Source organism: Phyllostomus hastatus, unplaced genomic scaffold (assembly GCF_019186645.2).
Source record: "Phyllostomus hastatus isolate PE091 unplaced genomic scaffold, TTU_PhHast_1.1 phas_contig_159, whole genome shotgun sequence".
NCBI classification, from domain to species: domain Eukaryota; kingdom Metazoa; phylum Chordata; class Mammalia; order Chiroptera; family Phyllostomidae; genus Phyllostomus; species Phyllostomus hastatus.
The window spans coordinates 13,245,637-13,264,485 of NW_025333640.1; the positions used below are offsets into that span (position 1 = coordinate 13,245,637).

General features: G+C 35.1%; 1 protein-coding gene across 1 annotated transcript in view; it reads right to left on the bottom strand.

Annotated features, from left to right (window-relative positions):
- Window positions 1-870: 870 nt before the first annotated feature.
- The window catches only part of ANXA10 (annexin A10), a 68,431-nt gene continuing 50,452 nt past the window's right edge, over window positions 871-18,849 (bottom strand). The window contains exons 5-12 of the mRNA XM_045831384.1: window positions 17,163-17,253; window positions 15,819-15,898; window positions 9,018-9,071; window positions 8,841-8,934; window positions 8,027-8,122; window positions 5,896-5,954; window positions 3,383-3,505; window positions 871-1,188 (exon numbers count right to left, since the gene is read on the bottom strand). Coding sequence (XP_045687340.1) covers window positions 1,120-1,188; window positions 3,383-3,505; window positions 5,896-5,954; window positions 8,027-8,122; window positions 8,841-8,934; window positions 9,018-9,071; window positions 15,819-15,898; window positions 17,163-17,253 — 666 coding nt within the window. The 3' untranslated portion in view covers window positions 871-1,119. The remainder of the gene's footprint in view (window positions 1,189-3,382; window positions 3,506-5,895; window positions 5,955-8,026; window positions 8,123-8,840; window positions 8,935-9,017; window positions 9,072-15,818; window positions 15,899-17,162; window positions 17,254-18,849) is intronic.

Below are 18,849 nucleotides of genomic sequence, written 5' to 3' on the forward strand. Positions count from 1 at the left end.
CATATTTCTGCTTTTGTTCTAGGGTAGATTGTGGCATTAAGCTCGAGTCTCTCCAAAATCTGACCTCAGTGAGTTGCTGTTTTTCTTCTTGCGGCTTCTAATATATTTAATGTTGAGACACATAAAGGGATCAGGCTCTACTGATGGCACAAATCATATAATAATTTTCAAAAGACTTGGATGCTGATATTAAGAAGTAAAAACCGCTTGTCCTGGACAGTGTGGCTTAGTTGGTTGGAACCTTGTCCCACAGACCAAATGGTTGTGAGCTAAATTACTGGTCAGGGCACATACCCAGGTTGCAGGTTTGATCCCCTGTTGGGGCACAGAGGAGAAGGCAGCCTATCAATGTTTCCTCTCACATCTCTCTCCTTGTTCCTCTCCCTCTCTTTCTCTTTTTCTCTCTCTCTTCCCGCCCCCCCTTCTTCCCTCCTTTCCTCTTTTCCTCCAAAAACCAATGAAAAAATGTCCTCGGGTAAGGATTAAAAAAAAAGAAGTGAAAACAAAAGTGATGGGTAAGTAGTTGTTTAGGCACCAACATTAAAAAATATCAGCTAGACATAAATTGCCTTTACCAGACTGGCTGTCAAACACACACACACAAACCCCTATTTTACATCTAGTGTCTTTCACAGCTAAGTCTGATAAGCATGTACTTGACTGCATTTTGCTGTATTATACCTTTATTTTCTTTTAAAGGTGGCTTTACATGTTCATTTTAGCTATCTGGCATTTGTGCAGGAGTTTTGAGTGTTCTAAGAGACCTGGCCACACACTGTGCTTTTGTTTGTTTCCCAAGCATGCTAAGGACAGCCACAAGCAAAGTCTTGGTTGTAGGGAGTTGATATTTCACATGTAAATAAAATCTAATTCACTGCAGTAATTTTTTTATTATGCCATTATACACAATTTAATAAATCATTGATGTAGATAATAAGTAAAAATTCAATCTCACGTAAATTTATCAATATTTTCTTTGGCTCAGAATAATTTTAAAGACAGAGAGGAAATATGATTTTATAGTTTGTTATAATGCTGCTAACAATGCAAACTCATGCCAGAAGTCTCTATGAGACAGGCCTGCAAGGTGGGCGCACAGGCGTCAAAGCCTCCCTTGCTTTAGTAGTCTTCCGCGTCTCCGGCGCAGATGGCGAGCAGAGCTCTCTCATAGTGCCCCGAGGCAAAGTTCTGGAAAAAATGTATTCAAAATACAGTGTCACAATATTTCTGAAAAACACTATAATTCCTCTGAACTACAGTATGAAACATCCATGTGCCATTAGCTTTTCCAAAATTATTTACTTTTTTCATCTAAAGGTTTAATATGTCCTGAGAATTATTCCCGGTGGAAGTTGTAAAATAATATCATGGTCAATAGAAAGGGGTTCACATAAAATTAATTGAACCCTAGTGTGTATTTGTAAAAAGAATAGCTTGAAGTAGAATTAACTCTTCTTCTTAAGTGTAGAAAAGGGTGTCCTAATATTATTGCTATAAATCCTTACAGTGTCTGAAGGGCAAATTGACAATATGCTTTAACGTGACTTCTAAATTTTTGCATTCATTAATGCAGTAATTCTACTTCAAGAAATATATCCTAAGGAAGTAATGATCAATTATTGATGAGCATGAAGATTTATGCTAAAAAATGTACACCATAATATTATGTATTATAGTAAAAAGTTAAAAAGCAATATATAATAAAGAAGAATAATTTATATACTTTATAATTTATATAATAAACTTTTAAGTAGTAAAACATATTAATATTTATATATATTTTTAAAAAGACAAAAAGCACCTAAAACAAATTTTATTACTGGTTATCTTTAGTAGAAAACTAGGGTAATTTTTATCTTCCTTTCTATAACCTTCTATAGTTTTTAAGTTTTTCAAAACAATGATAGTATTAAATAAATGGAACTCTAAAACTTGTCTTTGTTATGAATCAGCCATCATATTAACCTTCTCTTATACAATGTCATGTAATTATAATTTACTGCTTTAAATCCATGTAGTAAAGTTGATTAATATGTAAATATCAGTAGATTTTAAGGTGGCTGTGATTATTTGCAGTAAATGTATTAGAATTATTTTATTTATTTAGAAAATGAGTATGACATGTATTTCACAATAAAAAATGGTTTATCATCACTAGAAGTTTAGGATTTTGAAGGTGATGTAAGGAGAGTTTTTATCAAAGACACAGAATAGGATTTCTCTTAACTGGTCCATCAACTCTTCCTCTTAAAAACCACTTTGGCTATCTGAGGGTCTACAAGATCTTCTGTTATTTTGTGGTCTCTGGGTTTGGGTTGTCAAGTTGAATCTGGATCACTCTTTCATTTAAGAAGCTGTTCATGCAATTGAAAATTTTAGTGGAAAACAATGTAAACAAGGTAGGTATGTGTGAAATAAAATTTAAAATATATTCAAGGCTCTGTTTTTGGTTTAATGTTCTGCTGGTACCATCTTGAAATTCTCTTTTTTTTAATTTTTTAAAAAGATTTTATTTATTTATTTTTATAGAGGGAAGGGAGGGAGATACAGAGAGAGAGAGAAAGAGAAACATCAATGTGCGGTTGCTGGGGGCCATGGTTGCTGCAACCCACGCATGGGAATCGAACCTGGGACACTTTGGTTCACAGCCTGCGCTCAATCCACTGAGGTATGCCAGCCAGGGCCCCCATCTTGAAATTCTTTATAATTTTTTTGTAAAAAGGATCAAACATTTTCATTTTCTACTGGGTGCCAAAAACTACATAGGTGGTTCTATGCATTCTGATAAGTCTTTCCTAGGTGTTATCAAAATCCAGTGTAAAGTTTAGACATATCAGAATGTAAAACTGGCTTATTACTTCTGAATTATTGCTTCTTTGCCCTTCAAGTGCTAAAGGGATATGCATGTATAGAATTTTACATAACTCCCAGCGTTAAATGCCTCCAGATTACCGTGTACAGAATTTGACTGGTGGCCCTGCCTTCTGTGACAATATAGGAGGACCCCTGAACTGATCTAAGGAGCCTCTTCACAATTTAGGTGGTCTTGTGGCAGAATGCAGTTTGTCGATGCTGATCATACTTCAGAATTTAGCTCATAAAACACAATTACACAATTAGGGAATGAATGTTTTACAGGACTATGTCAATGGTTTTTGCTTAAAACACAGGGAAGAGGAATAGGACCTGTCACTGACGGGAAGGGATTTCCTCAGCCCTGCTGATGCACTGAAGGGCCGTCCCATGGACTGAAGTCAACCATCCCTGTCAATCTATTTAACTTTCTAGATTCTGACATGAAGTTATTTAAATTTAAGCTCTTATTTCAGTTTCCAAAATGGACAAATTATGGGTCAAAATAAACTAGGTATGGGAGACTTACTTTGATGTCATGAAATAGGGATTTTCCATATCTTTCTTTGTATCGTTTCCTTATGGTCATCAAGTCTATTTCACTTCTGGCAATTACAGTCCTGATCACAGTTTTATTGTGGAAACCAAAGTCCTAAAAGATACAGGCAGAAGAAGAAAAAAGTGAGAAGATAGTAAGTATCTTACAGTTAACCAGTCTAAAAGAGGCACATCCTCTTTTTCTGGAGCAATGTGCTCTTCTTCCTGTACCCCTCCAGTACTGGCACCTGCATCAAGGAATTGCCCCAGCCCGACTCTGAGAGTGACCTCTCCCTCCCCCTCTCTTACTGTGTACACAGACAATGAAGAATTCGACCTATTTTACTTCTTAATCTCTTACTTCCAGTGCCACTGTCCTAATGCTGGCCCTTATCCTTTCACCCTGACTCTGCAATTTCCAGCCTTGCCAGCCTTCACACACTGCACTGTAAAAATGCGCATCTTCTCACGTTCTCGTTCTAGGGAGAAACTCTTCTTGGCTGCGTGAGGGGTGGGGAATCTGGGGCCAGGTGGGAGGAGATTCCGAACTCTGTTAGATGAGTGTTCCTATGTCTAACACAACAATTACATTTTTATTTTATAGTCTGTTCATTACTGAAAATTATAGATATAAAAATTCCAGGCACTTGACACATTTACTGATTTAAACTCAAATACTAAAAATACAAAAAAAAAAACAATGTTTGTGTAGTAGCCTCAGAAAAGATACTGTTTTACAAAGAAATTTTAAGCTGTCTTCAACTGGGGCAATGGTGACATCCAGTGGCTAGTAAGCATAAACTAAGATTTGATGTCTGAATGTTTTAGATAGAACCACTAACAACCATTTCCTAATCTGAGGTGACTAAAGTGAATGATCTAACCAGATTGTCATATCGAACACATATATCATTCATTTAAAGTCCACTGGAGAAAAACACAGAAGTTTTTTTTTTTTGGTTGTGGGTGGTGAAAACAGCTTTTGACCAATATTTTACATTTAAGGGCCTCATATATCAAAAATGTGATCACTTGAATAGACATCCCCCCTGTTGACCTTCCAACTCTTGGGATGTACACATACCTTCCTTTCTTGCATTACAACACGCACAGCAGGAATACAGTTTTATTTATTATTAGAATAAGTAGCCTCATTTGGGCATAATTAGAATCAGAGTAATTGTGATTATGTTCCGTGGTCACCCACAGGTGAAGCTTTATGCTATGTTGGAGAAGAAAACTGTCAAAATCATCCAATAGCATTGCCCAATATGCCATTTTATGTAATTTTTAAAATCAAATCAACATTTTCTGCTTGGAAATAGAACAAGAGAGAAAAGGAGGGCAATGAGCATTTGCTCTTTCTCCTGTGTTCCCAGGATACATGGGCTCTTGCACACAAATGAAAAACACTCTCTACCAAGATACATAACAGAAATATTCTTGACAATTAGCATGTTACCCCAGCATAGTGGCTACTTTTAAGAAGTTTGTCTATTAAAATTTCTTCAAGGATAAAACACTCTGATGTTAAAATTACTATACTACTGAAATGTTTTAAATAATTTCATGGAGTTTTCAAGGCTATGGAGTATGTATAATGATTTATATCAGGCCTTTTCTTTTTTAAAAGATTTTATTCATTCATCCCTAGAGAGAGAAGGGAGGGAGAAAGAGAGAGAGAGAGAAACATCAATGTGCGGTTGCTGGGGGCCATGGCCTGCAACCTAGGCATGTGCCCTGACTGGGACTCGAACCTATGATGCTTTGGTTCGCAGCCCGCGCTCAATCCACTGAGCTATGCCAGCCAGGGTGTAGGCCTTTTCTTTTTCTAATTATGTTTCATGGACATTATAAATAAGGTGTGAATTGTCTCAGGCATGTAATTGTTTCTTTAAAAATGAATGCATCAAAGGGTGTGAGATTGACTAGCACACTAAACTGTGGAAAACATTCTCATTTAATCACAAAAAAATAGCTTTAGAGTTTACTGTTGTCGAGCTTTCTCTTTTTAAACATTGTTTTTAAAATAGGACTTTATGTTTAAAAATAACCTCTGATACTATTTCGTGCTTTTCAACTTCAGGACTGCAGCAGTTTCCTGCAGAGAGTTTGTAATGTTTTGACCTTTTCTGCTTGATGCTCTGTGTTTTGCACTTGGATGAGTATGAGGTTGAAGTCTTTGGCAAGATACAAAAGCATTTGGATCTACCAGTTTGTTAGTTGCTAAGAAACACTAAAGCAATGGAGGAGATAGACCTCAAGGAATCATGTTTCTTAGGTTCCTCGATTTGATACGGAAGGCATGGCGTTATTGTTATTTGATGGATCACATTTTGGTGTATACCATATTTTTCACTTGAGAATATTTTCTTTTCAGTGGGTATATTTGCATACCAGTTTAAAAATGAAAATCAATATTTAAGTAATGGAAGTAAAAGTGGTTCTTTGAGGAAGTAAACACAATTTCTGGAGAAATTTTAAAAATATGTGGGTCATACTCACATGGATTGCACTATACAGTCTATAAGCAAAATAGGCTGGCTTGTCTCGAACACAGAGAACTACAACAAATCAGACAGGAAAAAAAGCAAGTTTGAGAGTAACAATGTATATTTTCTTCAAAATTTGATAAACAATGAGCATACTTTTTTTCAGTTACAATCTTGGAAGGGTCTTTGTAGTTAGTTCTAGCTAGGACTCATAATACATTGTGTATTACAATTGCAACATTTAAATTAGGAGTAAAAACATAACCAATAAAATGTAAAGAAACAATATTATCATGATTAGTTCAGATTTTCATTTATCTTTATTTCTTGGAACTCTCTTATTTCCTTCATATAATGTATCCTTTTTATCTGAAAATTAAATAGAACTTCAAAGAGAGCCAGGTTACCACTGCTATTATAGATTTTCATTATTGTAGAATTCAGTTTGACACAGGCCCATGCAAATGGTTCATTTTCCAAAACACTATTTTTAGGGTATAGACTTGTGACTATATTTGAGGTCTGTTAAGGAGACGATAATTGGTCTATACCAGTGTTAGAAGTCATCTAATCAAAGCCATGATGGCATGGGAAAAGACTAAAGTGTAGTTAACAGTTGTTCTTGGTGAAAAGCAGTTGATGATTATAGGCATTCAATATAGTTTATTTGAATAAGTAAATAAATTAATAAATGAATAATCTAGGTGAGTCTATAACTTCTAGGCAAAATAAAATCATCATAACAGTATTTTCTCCAACGATTCCTTCAGATTGAGAGAATGTCATCTTTATCTTTGATGTTTTTACACAGCTGCGAAGCCCCCACACTCTCTTACGTTGCTGCTGCAGTGGAAGTGCCCTAAGGACAGGGACTCGTGTTACTTTTGTTGCTGTTTTGCTGTGCCATCTGCAGTGCCAAAGTCAATGACCAGACTAGTAAATACTCAGTAAATGTTCATTCAGTGAATGAACAAAGCAGTTCAATTGTTTTCTGTTATTTCTAATGTCCACTATTTCCTGACTCGTGCCCATTGCTTTGTGGCTGTGGTCTAGTGGAAAGAGCCCAATCCTGAGATTCAGAGGATGTGGGCTCCAGCAATAGCTTTGTTGCTCATTAGTTATATTTGTTGGGGTAGTTGCTTAACCTCCTTGGGCCTTGTGTGTAGAAGGAGGAGTTTTGATGTATGTAATTAATAAATTACAGTGAAAATCTGCTGAAATATATGCACCTTACTCTCAGAAAAATACACAAATGTTCATATTTTGTATTCTATTTTAGGGATTTCATAGAACCCACCAAAACCCTTTTTATGGAACCCTCGCTTAAAGCTCCTTAAAATTCTGTTATCTCCCAGCTTCCATGGCCATGCATGTCTGTGCCGCTGTAGGGGTGGAAAAGGCACAATATTCATTTACTCAACAAATATCTGAGTGGGTACTTGATGTGCTGTAGTGCTATAGGCACTATGTCACCATGACCCCCCATTTGTAGTCCTTTCGATGTGTTCTGTCAAGTCACGGCACAGCACAGAGTTATGCATGGGTGGTTAACAGTAGCTTTTGTGGTTAGCTCCGACTGTTTTTCCCTTCATAGAGGGATACTTTTTCTTACTCAGGGAGAAGCAGAGGGCATACCTCTCTCACAATAGCCTGCAGAAATCATTACTAAAGTAACAACTTGGTAAATCTTTTCTCTAGTAAGACTTTCCCCTAAAGGCAAATTTATTAGAGATGGTAACAAAACACTTTTTTCCTCAGGGAGACAGAGAACCCTTATTGCTGGCATTTATCTGCTCTTTAACAAGGAAATGGAAGTCAGTGTATAGAACACATATTTAAAGGTGTGAGATCCCAATTGCCTGAGAGACAGCATTAGAGAATCCTATGTTTCCTAGTATGAAAGTTAAAGCAGCTATTAGGGAAGGTTGTTTGTTCATTAAAACGATCCACTTGCCAGCTTAGAGCATTGTATCAGTATCTGATGTACTTTTCTTTTATAAAGTTAGCAAACCTTCTAAATTATTAAATTCAGGAGAAAGTGACTCAGTCAAGAGCTTACTCATGCATCTTTAATATAATCAGAGCCAATCAGCATTTGTTGTGGAATGAAAGGTTTGCTGTATACCAAATCAATTATTACTTACCAATTGCAACTAGCAGCTCTTGGAAGTATCCATCGTAACATTCATTAATGGCATCTACTATGTCTTGCCCAGAAATATTTTGAAATTCCTGGAAAACTTTAACAAATTGATATAATTCAATTGAAATATTGTAAATTTATAAATACAGTGATTTGAAAATACACATATTGATTAGATTGCTACATATAGTGAAGGTAAGTTAAGTCTAAGGGTGGGAATTGGGTTGAATTAGATCATCTTTAAAATTTTTTATAGATTTATCTGTGCTTTATATATGTAAAAAAAGAGTTTCTTTTTTTAAAGAAAAAATAAAAGAAGCAGAAAGGTACAACAGTTTGGGGGAAAATCAAACAAAGTGCAAACTAATATGAGTGCACCTCTTAGGCCAATATGGCATCTTCACATACATATATCTGGTGTCAATAATACTGATCTTGACTCACAGTAGACTGATTAAGCTATGCTCACTATATTATTTTCAAGAATATATATATAATATGCATAATAGTAAATAGTAATGTATTTGAATTGATTCTCCATCAAAAACAGAGATGGTTTTTAAAGGTTTGGTATTTCAGGTTATATTTAGTTTTTGAAAAAAAATAAAATTACAGGGAAACTTAGTTTTTAGTAATGTCATTAGATGAGGAATGTCTATATGAACATAATTCATATCTGTGCCTGTGAGATAACTGGCTCTCTTCTATTCTTGTGTAACATTTCCTCCCACCCCTACTTTTCATTTCCAGTTAACTACTTGCTTTCTATTGTACGATCAGTTAAGTGTCTGAAAAGGAACCAGGTTAATAATTACCCAGCCATAGCTGTTGGTAACTCTTGTTGCACAGGATCATTTGTAGCATGGTTTTGTGCTCCCCTGTCTTCTGCTGACAGGCTTCCCACAGGACCTGAAATGGCACACAGGCAGAAGTGGCACCCTAGCCGCCCCAGACCAGGCTAACACGAGAACAAAAGAAGCTGTTTCTATTACCATTGCATCCTGAGCAGCCATAGCAGGGTCTGTATATCCTTCCTCTCTGCTTCCCTGTGAAGTAAGCACAGGGTTTCCTTTGTAACTGTTCTTTTTTTATTATTTTTTAAAAATGTAATCTTTATTGTATTTTTCACATTACTTTTTAATTCCGTATACTCCCTCCCCCCACCAGCAATCACCACTGTTGAGTCATGAGTCCTTTTTTCTTTTCTGAATTGACAACTCATATAGAATTATAGGGACAAAAACCTGTGAACCGTGAACACATCAGTGATTCCTAAGAAAGTCCCATCATTATTTAGATTTAGTCTTAAAATTCTTGACTGCTTTATGAAATATCTTGTCTTAAAACATGGGTTCTCCTTTGTTTTTCTTTGCAGCAGTGATAGTATTTCAAAGATATTAATATGGTTTCACTTTTTCAACTTGCTGGGCAGTATCTTCTTCACCATCACAGAGCACCCTCTGCTTGGCTGTGGTGGGCGGCAGAGATGGGATTCGACATTGGTGGAGTGCAATTGCCCAGACAAAGGATGAGCTAACATTTGGTCTCTGACATATGAAATAGGACATATGCAACAGTAAAATAATCATGAAATCTAGACTCTGTGGAGCAATTGTATTTTGTACATTTGTTTCATAGCCAACTCTTTCATCATATATAAAGAACAGTCATGGTCAGGTTAATCTAAAGAATGTCTATTTCAAAATAGGAGGAAAGGAGGGCTAGCCAATGCAGGACCCTTTGGTCCCTGAATGTGATGAGGACAAGAGGGGAGAAGGAGGTAGGAGAGATGAGTGATCAGTTTATTTAACCTTTCCTTCGGGTTGAGATCTGGAGGAAAGGCTTATAAAGTCATATATCTATATATCTATATCTATATATCTATACTATATCTGTATCTATATCTATATCTATATCTATCATCTATATATCTATCTATATCTATACAATCTATGCTAAGAAAACACAGGGATAAAGTGGTTTCTGGTATCGCCTTCCCAGACCTGTAAAGGGCCACAGCGCAGTGACACGGCATGACTGGGCTGAGGGAGGTGCTGAACACAACCCTCTTTAATTAATCTTAATACCTAAGTAGCATGAATGGTTTCCAAATTTCTTATCTACTGTTGATGGAGAAACTGGCATGCTAGCTGAGAACCTGTTTAGGGAGCTTGAGAGATAGAATTGTTTATGACCATGGCAAGGATAGATTATTTCAGAAGCCAGAGACTACATGGTAGACCACATTGGCTGAACTGTGTGAGAGACACAGCTAGACCTTAGGAGGATGCTTCAGCTCCAGTGAATGCAAAGGTGAAGCTAAACAATCATGAAGTTTATTTGGTTCTGACCAAATGGAGAGAAAAAAAGAAGCAGCTCATAAGTTCACCAGTTGTATGGTTTGACAGCAAACACAGAGAAGCACTCATATCCATACTTCATATGCTACATGTTCAGAGTTGCCCAGAGCTGCTATTCCATTCCTGAGATGAGCAAGGGTGCAGAAAACATCTTGACCTGAAGACACTATCCCTCTCTTGTTGACAAGACATCCCATAAACCACATTCACCTCTCTACCAGGTGCCTTCTTAGAGAGGAAGACAGACAAGGGCCAGAAATCTGATAGTTGAGCATTTAACTCAATAAATATATACATGAGATTAACCTTATACTCTCACTTTGGCTGTTTTACATATTGAACCTATTAGGGTTTTTTTTCCCTTTGCTAATTAAAAGTTGGGGATATATAAGAAGGATCAATTTATTCATAGTGAAATTTTCTTGTGAGTAAATTTGTAGCCCTGGAAATTTAATATGTTTAATCATAACTCAGGAGTTGTGTATCATCTAAATTGATATGAACCTGTAAAACATATTTCATCTGCTTCATTTCATTTGCTTAAAGTATCAGGTGACTAAGAATGCACACATGCAATTCTTATTTTTAAAATCTGTGTACTTATATATAACTGTGCGTTATACATATTTGAACAAGGAATAGAAGAAAACACATAGAGTGAACATAATTTTAATGAGTGGTAAAGTATCAGTATTCATTTATTTTCAAATTATAGAAGTGTTGCAATGTAGGGACAATAATCATTTGTATAGTCTTGCCCCTTGAAGATAAAAACATAAATGGGATTATAGACATTTGGTGAATTAACCAAGGTCTGATTTTAAGAAAAGATGATTATTCTATTTCAGTGCTATTTCTGTCCCTGAGGTTTGGTGACTATACTCTTAACCCAAGGAACTCACTATTTTCAGACAGTCTCTTCTGGTTGCTGTCCTATGGTTTTAATTCACACAAAGCAAGAAATGACTAAAAGCAATTAATAGGCTATATGTTCTATGAATATATGCAATTATTTAATAACACAAACTTATCACTGTAATTCTTAGTCTTCATCTTATTTGGCCCATCAGTAGAATTGAAGCAATTGATGGCTCTCTCCTCCTTGCTATACATTCATCACTGGGCTTCCAGGATTGTGCACTCTCTTCTTTTCTTTCTACTTCATTGTTTAGTTCTTTTCAATCTTGTGGTTCCCTTTTTACGTTTAAATCTCTTAACATCGGATTGTTGTGGTACTCAGTCTTTGATCCTGTCCTTGTCTGTATCTACAATCTTTCCTTGGTTAATCTTAACCATGCATGTGGCTTTAAATCATTCATTTTTTTTTAGTGGGTTTCAATTAAACCAAATAGCCAGGTAAACATGTACGCTTGGAAAGTTTGTGAGAAATATTTAAGAATTTTCTGCAGTTCTGTGTATTTGAAATTTTTTGAAAGGTAGGAATTTTTGCACATTTAACTTGAAGTGAAGTGGTGCCTATCTGTTTACTTCTTTGTGCAGTTAATTGCCCAGAGCATTTTAAGCAGACTGACAGATTAAAAGGATGTGAATAAGTAAGTCTGTGATTCAGCTTTTTCCACCCAGACTGAGTTTGTCTTTTTTTTTTTAAAAAAGAGCCTAAGACAGCAGCGTTGTATGTGTAATTGATGTAAATGCCAGAGAAATGGCACAAATGAGTACAGAATCTGGATTAGGGGAAAACATGTCAGAGAAAGATATTAAGGGAATTAAAATATAGCTGAAACTATTTGGAGCAGGTAAGTCAACTACAGATGACCCCTGAAAGCTTTCAGCGCTAACATCCCCAGAGGTCTCGTTGCACAAGTCCGAGAAGCTGTCAGGAGGAGAATTCTGACAGCCAAGAAGAGGAGGAAGCATCCAGTTGGGAAGTTTCCATTGCTTCTCTTTGTGAAAGCATTCATCATCCCCAGGGTAATTTGCACATATTGATTAATTAATCCCTAAGTGACTTATTTTTCATTATTTGACAGATAATTAGATCTCCTGTAAATCTAGTTTAATAAAAGTACACAGGAAGCGTTGTAAGCCAGTTTAATGATTGGCATTAGTTTTCAAGAAGAACGTGTTTTGGCTGAGTTGTTTGTTATCTTATTAGAAATTACCCTGTAGGAAAATATTCTCTACATTAAGTGAAAGATCTTCTCTTCCCAAAAATATGACAGTAATTTTCAGCACTCTCCATTTCATGAACACCTGAAGGCTCTGGTGCTCTAATTCCCTGTCTCTGTTAATTCACAAAAAAAGGTGTGTCTTAATTTTCACGACGTGAAAAAGATGAAAGGCATGGACAGTCTTTCCTTTGCTTCTGAATGTGACCATGCAGAGGGAGGTAGACAATATAACTGTAACAACTGGAGAAATTTTGAATATTTGTATTAGGAGGGCACTGAGAGAAGAATTGGTTCATGTCCCTTAATTTACAGATTGAATCTCTCTGATCTAAATCACAAAAAAGTTAAATGATAACCCCAAGGACATACAAATGAATTATAACAGAGCCAAGAGAAACAGATATCTAAATATATATCTTGTTGTTTTATAGAGATGGTAGATAGATAGATAGATAGATAAATAGATTGATTGATTGATTGATAGATAGATGATAGTGAGACAGTCAGACTGAATGAGACTCCCAACTAGAGGGTTAGGAGAGATGTAGTTGCACTGCAGCACCCCTCAGTCATCTGGTTGGAACTCATCAGCTCTAAATTTCACACAACTTTAGGAAGAAATTCCATTTTCTTGTTATAAAATATTTAGACAGACTCTTTCTGAAATGGTGGTAAGGAGAAGAGATGGACTTATTCAACTTCCTCATTCACTTTATATCTTCTTCCAAACTGCTCAATTTACTGACCCAAACCCTGAATCAGGAGTTCTAAACAGAAGAGCCATTAATGTAGAAGTCAGGAGTCAGTGGAAGATCTTTGAAATATTTAAAAATTTAAGATAAATTATACATTTTACTAAGAAGTATGAATTATCATGGGACTTTTGATTTCCAGTAAGATGAATATTAAGAGAGATTATGCAAAGATACATCTTTTTATAAGTTTTTTTAACTTCTATTTTCTATTATGAGTAAAGTAATTTCTATTAAATGTATATTATTTTCTACATGTAAAGTGTGTTTTATATATTAAAGATAATGTACTGTGAAACTTTATAAAGATATAACTTTTAAGTAAACCGTATTAATTTTCCTTGACCTCTGATAAAATTTGGGTCTCTATTTACCCTTATTTTTGATATTCTATGTTGATAGGAAAATTTTATTGCACTAAAAAGCTATTTCAAAATTAAACACAGATACAATTAAAGTTCAAAGTCTAGAAATTGAACTTAATAAATTATACTTTATCCTGTGAAGTCACATTACAAATTTGGTGAAACCCAGTGATGAAATAAATTGTTGTGTATTATTTTAAAATATTTCTGTCTATACAGATAATATTATTATATATACAAATGCACACACTCACTTATATATTCTATCAAAGTAAAGTTTTATTGTTTAATTTCAGGAAAAAAGAACTGCAATTATGAATAAGATTGATTGCCCAATTACACACCAAGGGAAAACATTCTATTGTTTTTTCCCCTTCTGATATATTTTCTATCATGTCTAATTTTCAGAAGTGTTTTTTTTTCCTGACGTGTAAGAATATTTGCTTTATAAAAATACACTATAATCTAGATACTTAGATGTCAGTTACTTTCAGGAGGTTTATAGCTCATCCTTTAAAGAGGTTCAGAGATTCCAAGAGGTATTTGTGTATTGATCATTGACATTTTACCATGTAGAACTGGAGTGGAACCCGATGGGGTTGGAGGTTAATTAAAGTGAACAATGGAGGTTTAATGTGCTAAAGTCTGTTTTCATATTAGTCCTCTCATGCAGTACATGTGTAATTCTGGGCAGCCCATTTAACGTCTCTGGGCTCCAGTTTCCTCATCTCTCCAAGGAAAAGATGTAGTCTGTTGGGTTCCCCAGGAAGGTGACTCTGAGCTGGAGATCAGCATGTGCTTGTTTGTTATGGAATGTGCTTGGGATCAACACCAATGGAAGGGAGAGAAAAGAAGCAGAATTTGGCCAAAAGAGAAGGTGTGCTCTGATATAGCGCTACTGGAATGCAAAGTAGTCCTAATTTAAATATATATTTTTTCCTATTAGGCAACTTACATTTTTCTTCAATAATTATAATAAATTTCTATTTGGATATTAAGAAAATAAAAACTTGTTTGATATTAGAATACAGCTCATAAATTTACAATGGGATATTGGCTTTACTCTTCTATTAGGAATAGTATGTATACCAACATGAATTTCTGACTAGAAACTTGTTTTTATTTATATTATGTAGCATTAATACTTGAAAATTAAAAAAATAGTGACCCTTCTAAATTGAATGTTTTAATTAAAATTATTCTTATGACATTTAAAAGTTAAAAAGTATTCAGTTGACATGACAAATGAGATTGTTTTTAATATTAATAATAATTATTAATTTTTGCCATTACAATAACTAATTCCTCTTACAAATTAAAATAAGCCCATTTCTACAACTTACACAGAAATCTTAAGTTGAGCTATAAAAAATCAATCTATGTACTCTCTCCACCGATGTTACAAACCTAGATTTAGAATCCTCAGAACAGGATGTGATTGATTGAGCTTGGTGATATGGGCAGTTTATGAACTATGCAGTCAAACCATGCAAATCCAAAGCAAATCAAATAAAAACCAAACACAATAAAGCAAATTCTTAATTCTTTTAATTGAAAGTTTAAATCTAACTTGTTTGGTACTATGCTGCTTTTTGCAATTCAACCATGTGAAGGAATCCAATCTGCACAAATTACCATTTTCCTCAATTTGAAGAAGTATATACTTGGCTTCCTCAAAAATGTTTTCTTTTGTACTTATTCCTAATTCAAAACTGACAGTAACTTGGGCACAAACATAAACACACTCACAAAGAATTAAAATCCATGTATCCTGGCAATGAATGGAATTGTTAGTTTGTGCTCTAATCTGGCTAATATATTTATCTGTTTTTTAAAATTAAATCATATAAAATATATGTAAAGTATAGGAAGAAGTTTATAATCACATTAAACACACATGAAAATAAACCATACCTTCTGTCTTTGATTTGACATATGAATCCACCTCAAATGAGGAAGATAGCAAATTAACAGAGATGGTGTTCTGTTCATATTTGTTTGTTGCTTTACCCAACTCATGTTTCTATTACAGTGACTTAAATTGAGATGGTATTCAGTAAATGTTATCATGTATAATTTACTGTCAAACTATAATGCAATGGAGTTTTCTGTTTCATTCTTTGAAAATGAAACATATCTATTTTTGTAATAGTGCAAATTGGTGTGATCTTTTGAGTATCATACCTGGACCAAGTTCATGAGAGTATCTCTGAAGTGTCCTGAGGTCTCTGAATAAATGTCTTCTTGGAGGTTACTGCTGTATTCTGGGTAAGAAAACATCTATGTTAAAGGTATAAGATGTTATAGAACCATATACCAATGTACTTTGAATATGTTAATGCTACTTCCTCATTTGAGAAGTTGAGAGGGAAAATGCAGGAAATACAACCAACTTGTTGGTAGTTCTTTGTCCTTTATTGCTTTCTACTCAGATGAAATGGATAAACATTTCACCAAAGAAATATGACACATAACAGTAACCTAGGCGTGGACCTATTCTCTTCAAAAGTATTATTTTCATTCCAAAGTTGAAAAATAACATGGGAAGTAATTTCACATTCTCTAATTGTCAAAATTTAGAATTATGGATTATATTTCCATAGACTGCTGCTCAGCCCAGAACTTTCTCCAAGAGCTTCATCTCACTTTCATATTTCAGATGGAGGATCTTACTTCATTCCCCTTGGGAAAGGCTTGTATTTGTTCAAATGCAATAGAACAGACTGTCTGGAACATTTTCTCAACATTCAATGTCATATATTATGTAACACATTAAACCTTTCTGAAAATGAAAATAAGTTAACTTTCTACTTTTAAAATGTGTAAAACTATGATTTTGAGATAGATTACAGCAGTTATGGAATTTATATAAAGTGAAGTAGTTTCTCATATTTGTACCATTTCTGAGAACTTATTGTACTTATTGTGGTTTGTTTGTTCTATGCACTTGGTCTCTCTTGAGTGACAGAGAAAAATGCTCCTTGAACCACTGTGCTGGGTGCTTTCCTGTCTTAACGTAAACATTCACTTTATAGAAGCTTCTAATTATTGTCCTGGAAAATTTGCTTAATTTGATTGTATAGGGAATTGTTTAATTTTTAATATCTTAATCGTTTATTTTACTCAGGGAGTTGATTAGTCTTAAGTGCATCATATTTCAAATATGAGTGTCTTAGAAAACCCTTTAAATATATAAACACATATTTTTGTGTTATTTGAAAAATATAAGGTTTAATCCTGACTGGTATGGCTTATTCAACTGAGTGCCTGCCTGTGAACCAAGAGTCACTGGTTTGATTCCCAATCAGGGCATGTGCCTGGGTGGCGGGCCAGGTTCCCCAGTAGAGGGCGCACGAGGGGCAAGCACACATTTACTTTGATGTGTGCTTGCCTCTGGTGCACATTTGATGCATGTCTCCTCTTTCTCTCTCTCTCTTCCCCTCTGTCTAAAAATAAATAAATAAAATCTTTTAAACAAAGAAAAATATAAGGTTTATACATATATAAAATATATGTATTTTTCCTTACGCATACAGTAGGCTTCTCGCATTTGGAAAATTTCTCCATTTGTTCTTGAAGCTAATATATCAATGAGGCAATTCTCTTTGGTGCCAACTCCCTGGAAAGATAGAAGCAGAGATAAACATGAAGGCATTTGTATTGGGAATAACAGTGCACCTCATGTAATAAAAGGGATACAACATTCCTGGAATTCTGAGAGGTGGCAGAGGCTAAGAGAAATGTGTTTGGGTTCAAGACAAGCTCAGTTCAGTTCTGGCTCTGCAATTTACCAGCTGTTCCATCCTGAGAAGAAGATAATATTATTTGAAATCTGTTCCTTCATTTAGAATAAAATAATGTGGGCATTTCTGAATAATGTGGGGAAAGATGTTTAAACAATGCTCATGACCCTGACTTTTCTGCTGCTCAAATATCAGTTCTTTGGCAAGCTGAAATAAGAACCTGGATCCCCTAATTTCCTAAAGGATGTTTAGGGACTTCTCCATGTCTTTTCCTAGATGTAGAATGTTGTACCATTTGCCTAAAAATTTGAATTGGGTAGTTTCCATAGCCTCTTACAGTCAAATGTGTATACAGTTGTTTGTATGGAAAATAATACAATCGTTAGTAATTAACACAAAAATAAACTCTCTGTTTCACTTTCTCAGAACAGTAAACCTACTTTTGCCGCACCCTCCATTCTTCTCTGAAAGTAGTTTTAAACAGAACATCTTTTTCAGGAATCCTTACTATTCTATGAGGTAAAGATAAAATATTAGTTTCATCTAAACAGTAACATGACTTCCTTCTTGTAGTTTTTAGTCACACAATTTTGCAAGAGGTAGGAGTTGACATATGTAACCTAAAAAGAGCAAGTAGTTCAAATTCATATGAATTTTTAGACAATGCCTATTCTGATCTACAACATACGATGGCAAATATTCAGGTTCCCTTAAATTTGTTTTCCCTTTCTGTTGCACGCTGTTCATAGATTGTGGTGATCCGCTCATTGGCAGGCATTGTATTGGAATGATTTCAACAGTTGTGCAGGTGTTTAATACCAACATTTGGAAAGATGTGAAAAGCCATTTTGTTCCCCATCCCTAGCCAACAAAATCTCTGACAAATCTGCAGTCAGTTTATTTCATAGAAATTACTTTCCTGTGAGAAAGAAGATTCTAATCTTTCAGATGTAAAATTTAGATGGATTTGAGCAATAGTTTTTGTAAAGGACTAACTTAAGGTCACAAAAATATCCAAATAAAAATGTCATCTATATTTGCATCTGATTCAGTATCCTATTTTTACCCAATGAGCCAAATATTTACAAATAATTTAAAGAGTTCAAATAACACAACATCTGCCCTTAACACATGAATAGAATACACATTGGGGGCAGACAAATCCGAGTAAGTCCTTGATGCTTGTTTACTTTTTCCTTTCTGTAACTCAGCTGGGGCAGCGAGTGAACTTGTCTACCAATGGAGCAAGCTAACCTCAGCCAGTGGGATCTGGAGGACCCTCTTCCTCACAGGACCACTTCTCCTGACCACAGCATTTCCACAGTTTCTTTTTTAAAGACTTATTTATTTATTTTTGGAGAGAGGGGAAGGGAAGGAGAAAGGGAGAGAAACACCAATGTGCTAGAGAAACATTGATTGGTCACCCTGACCAGGAAGGGAACATGCGACCCCCTGGTTTGCGGGGCGATGCC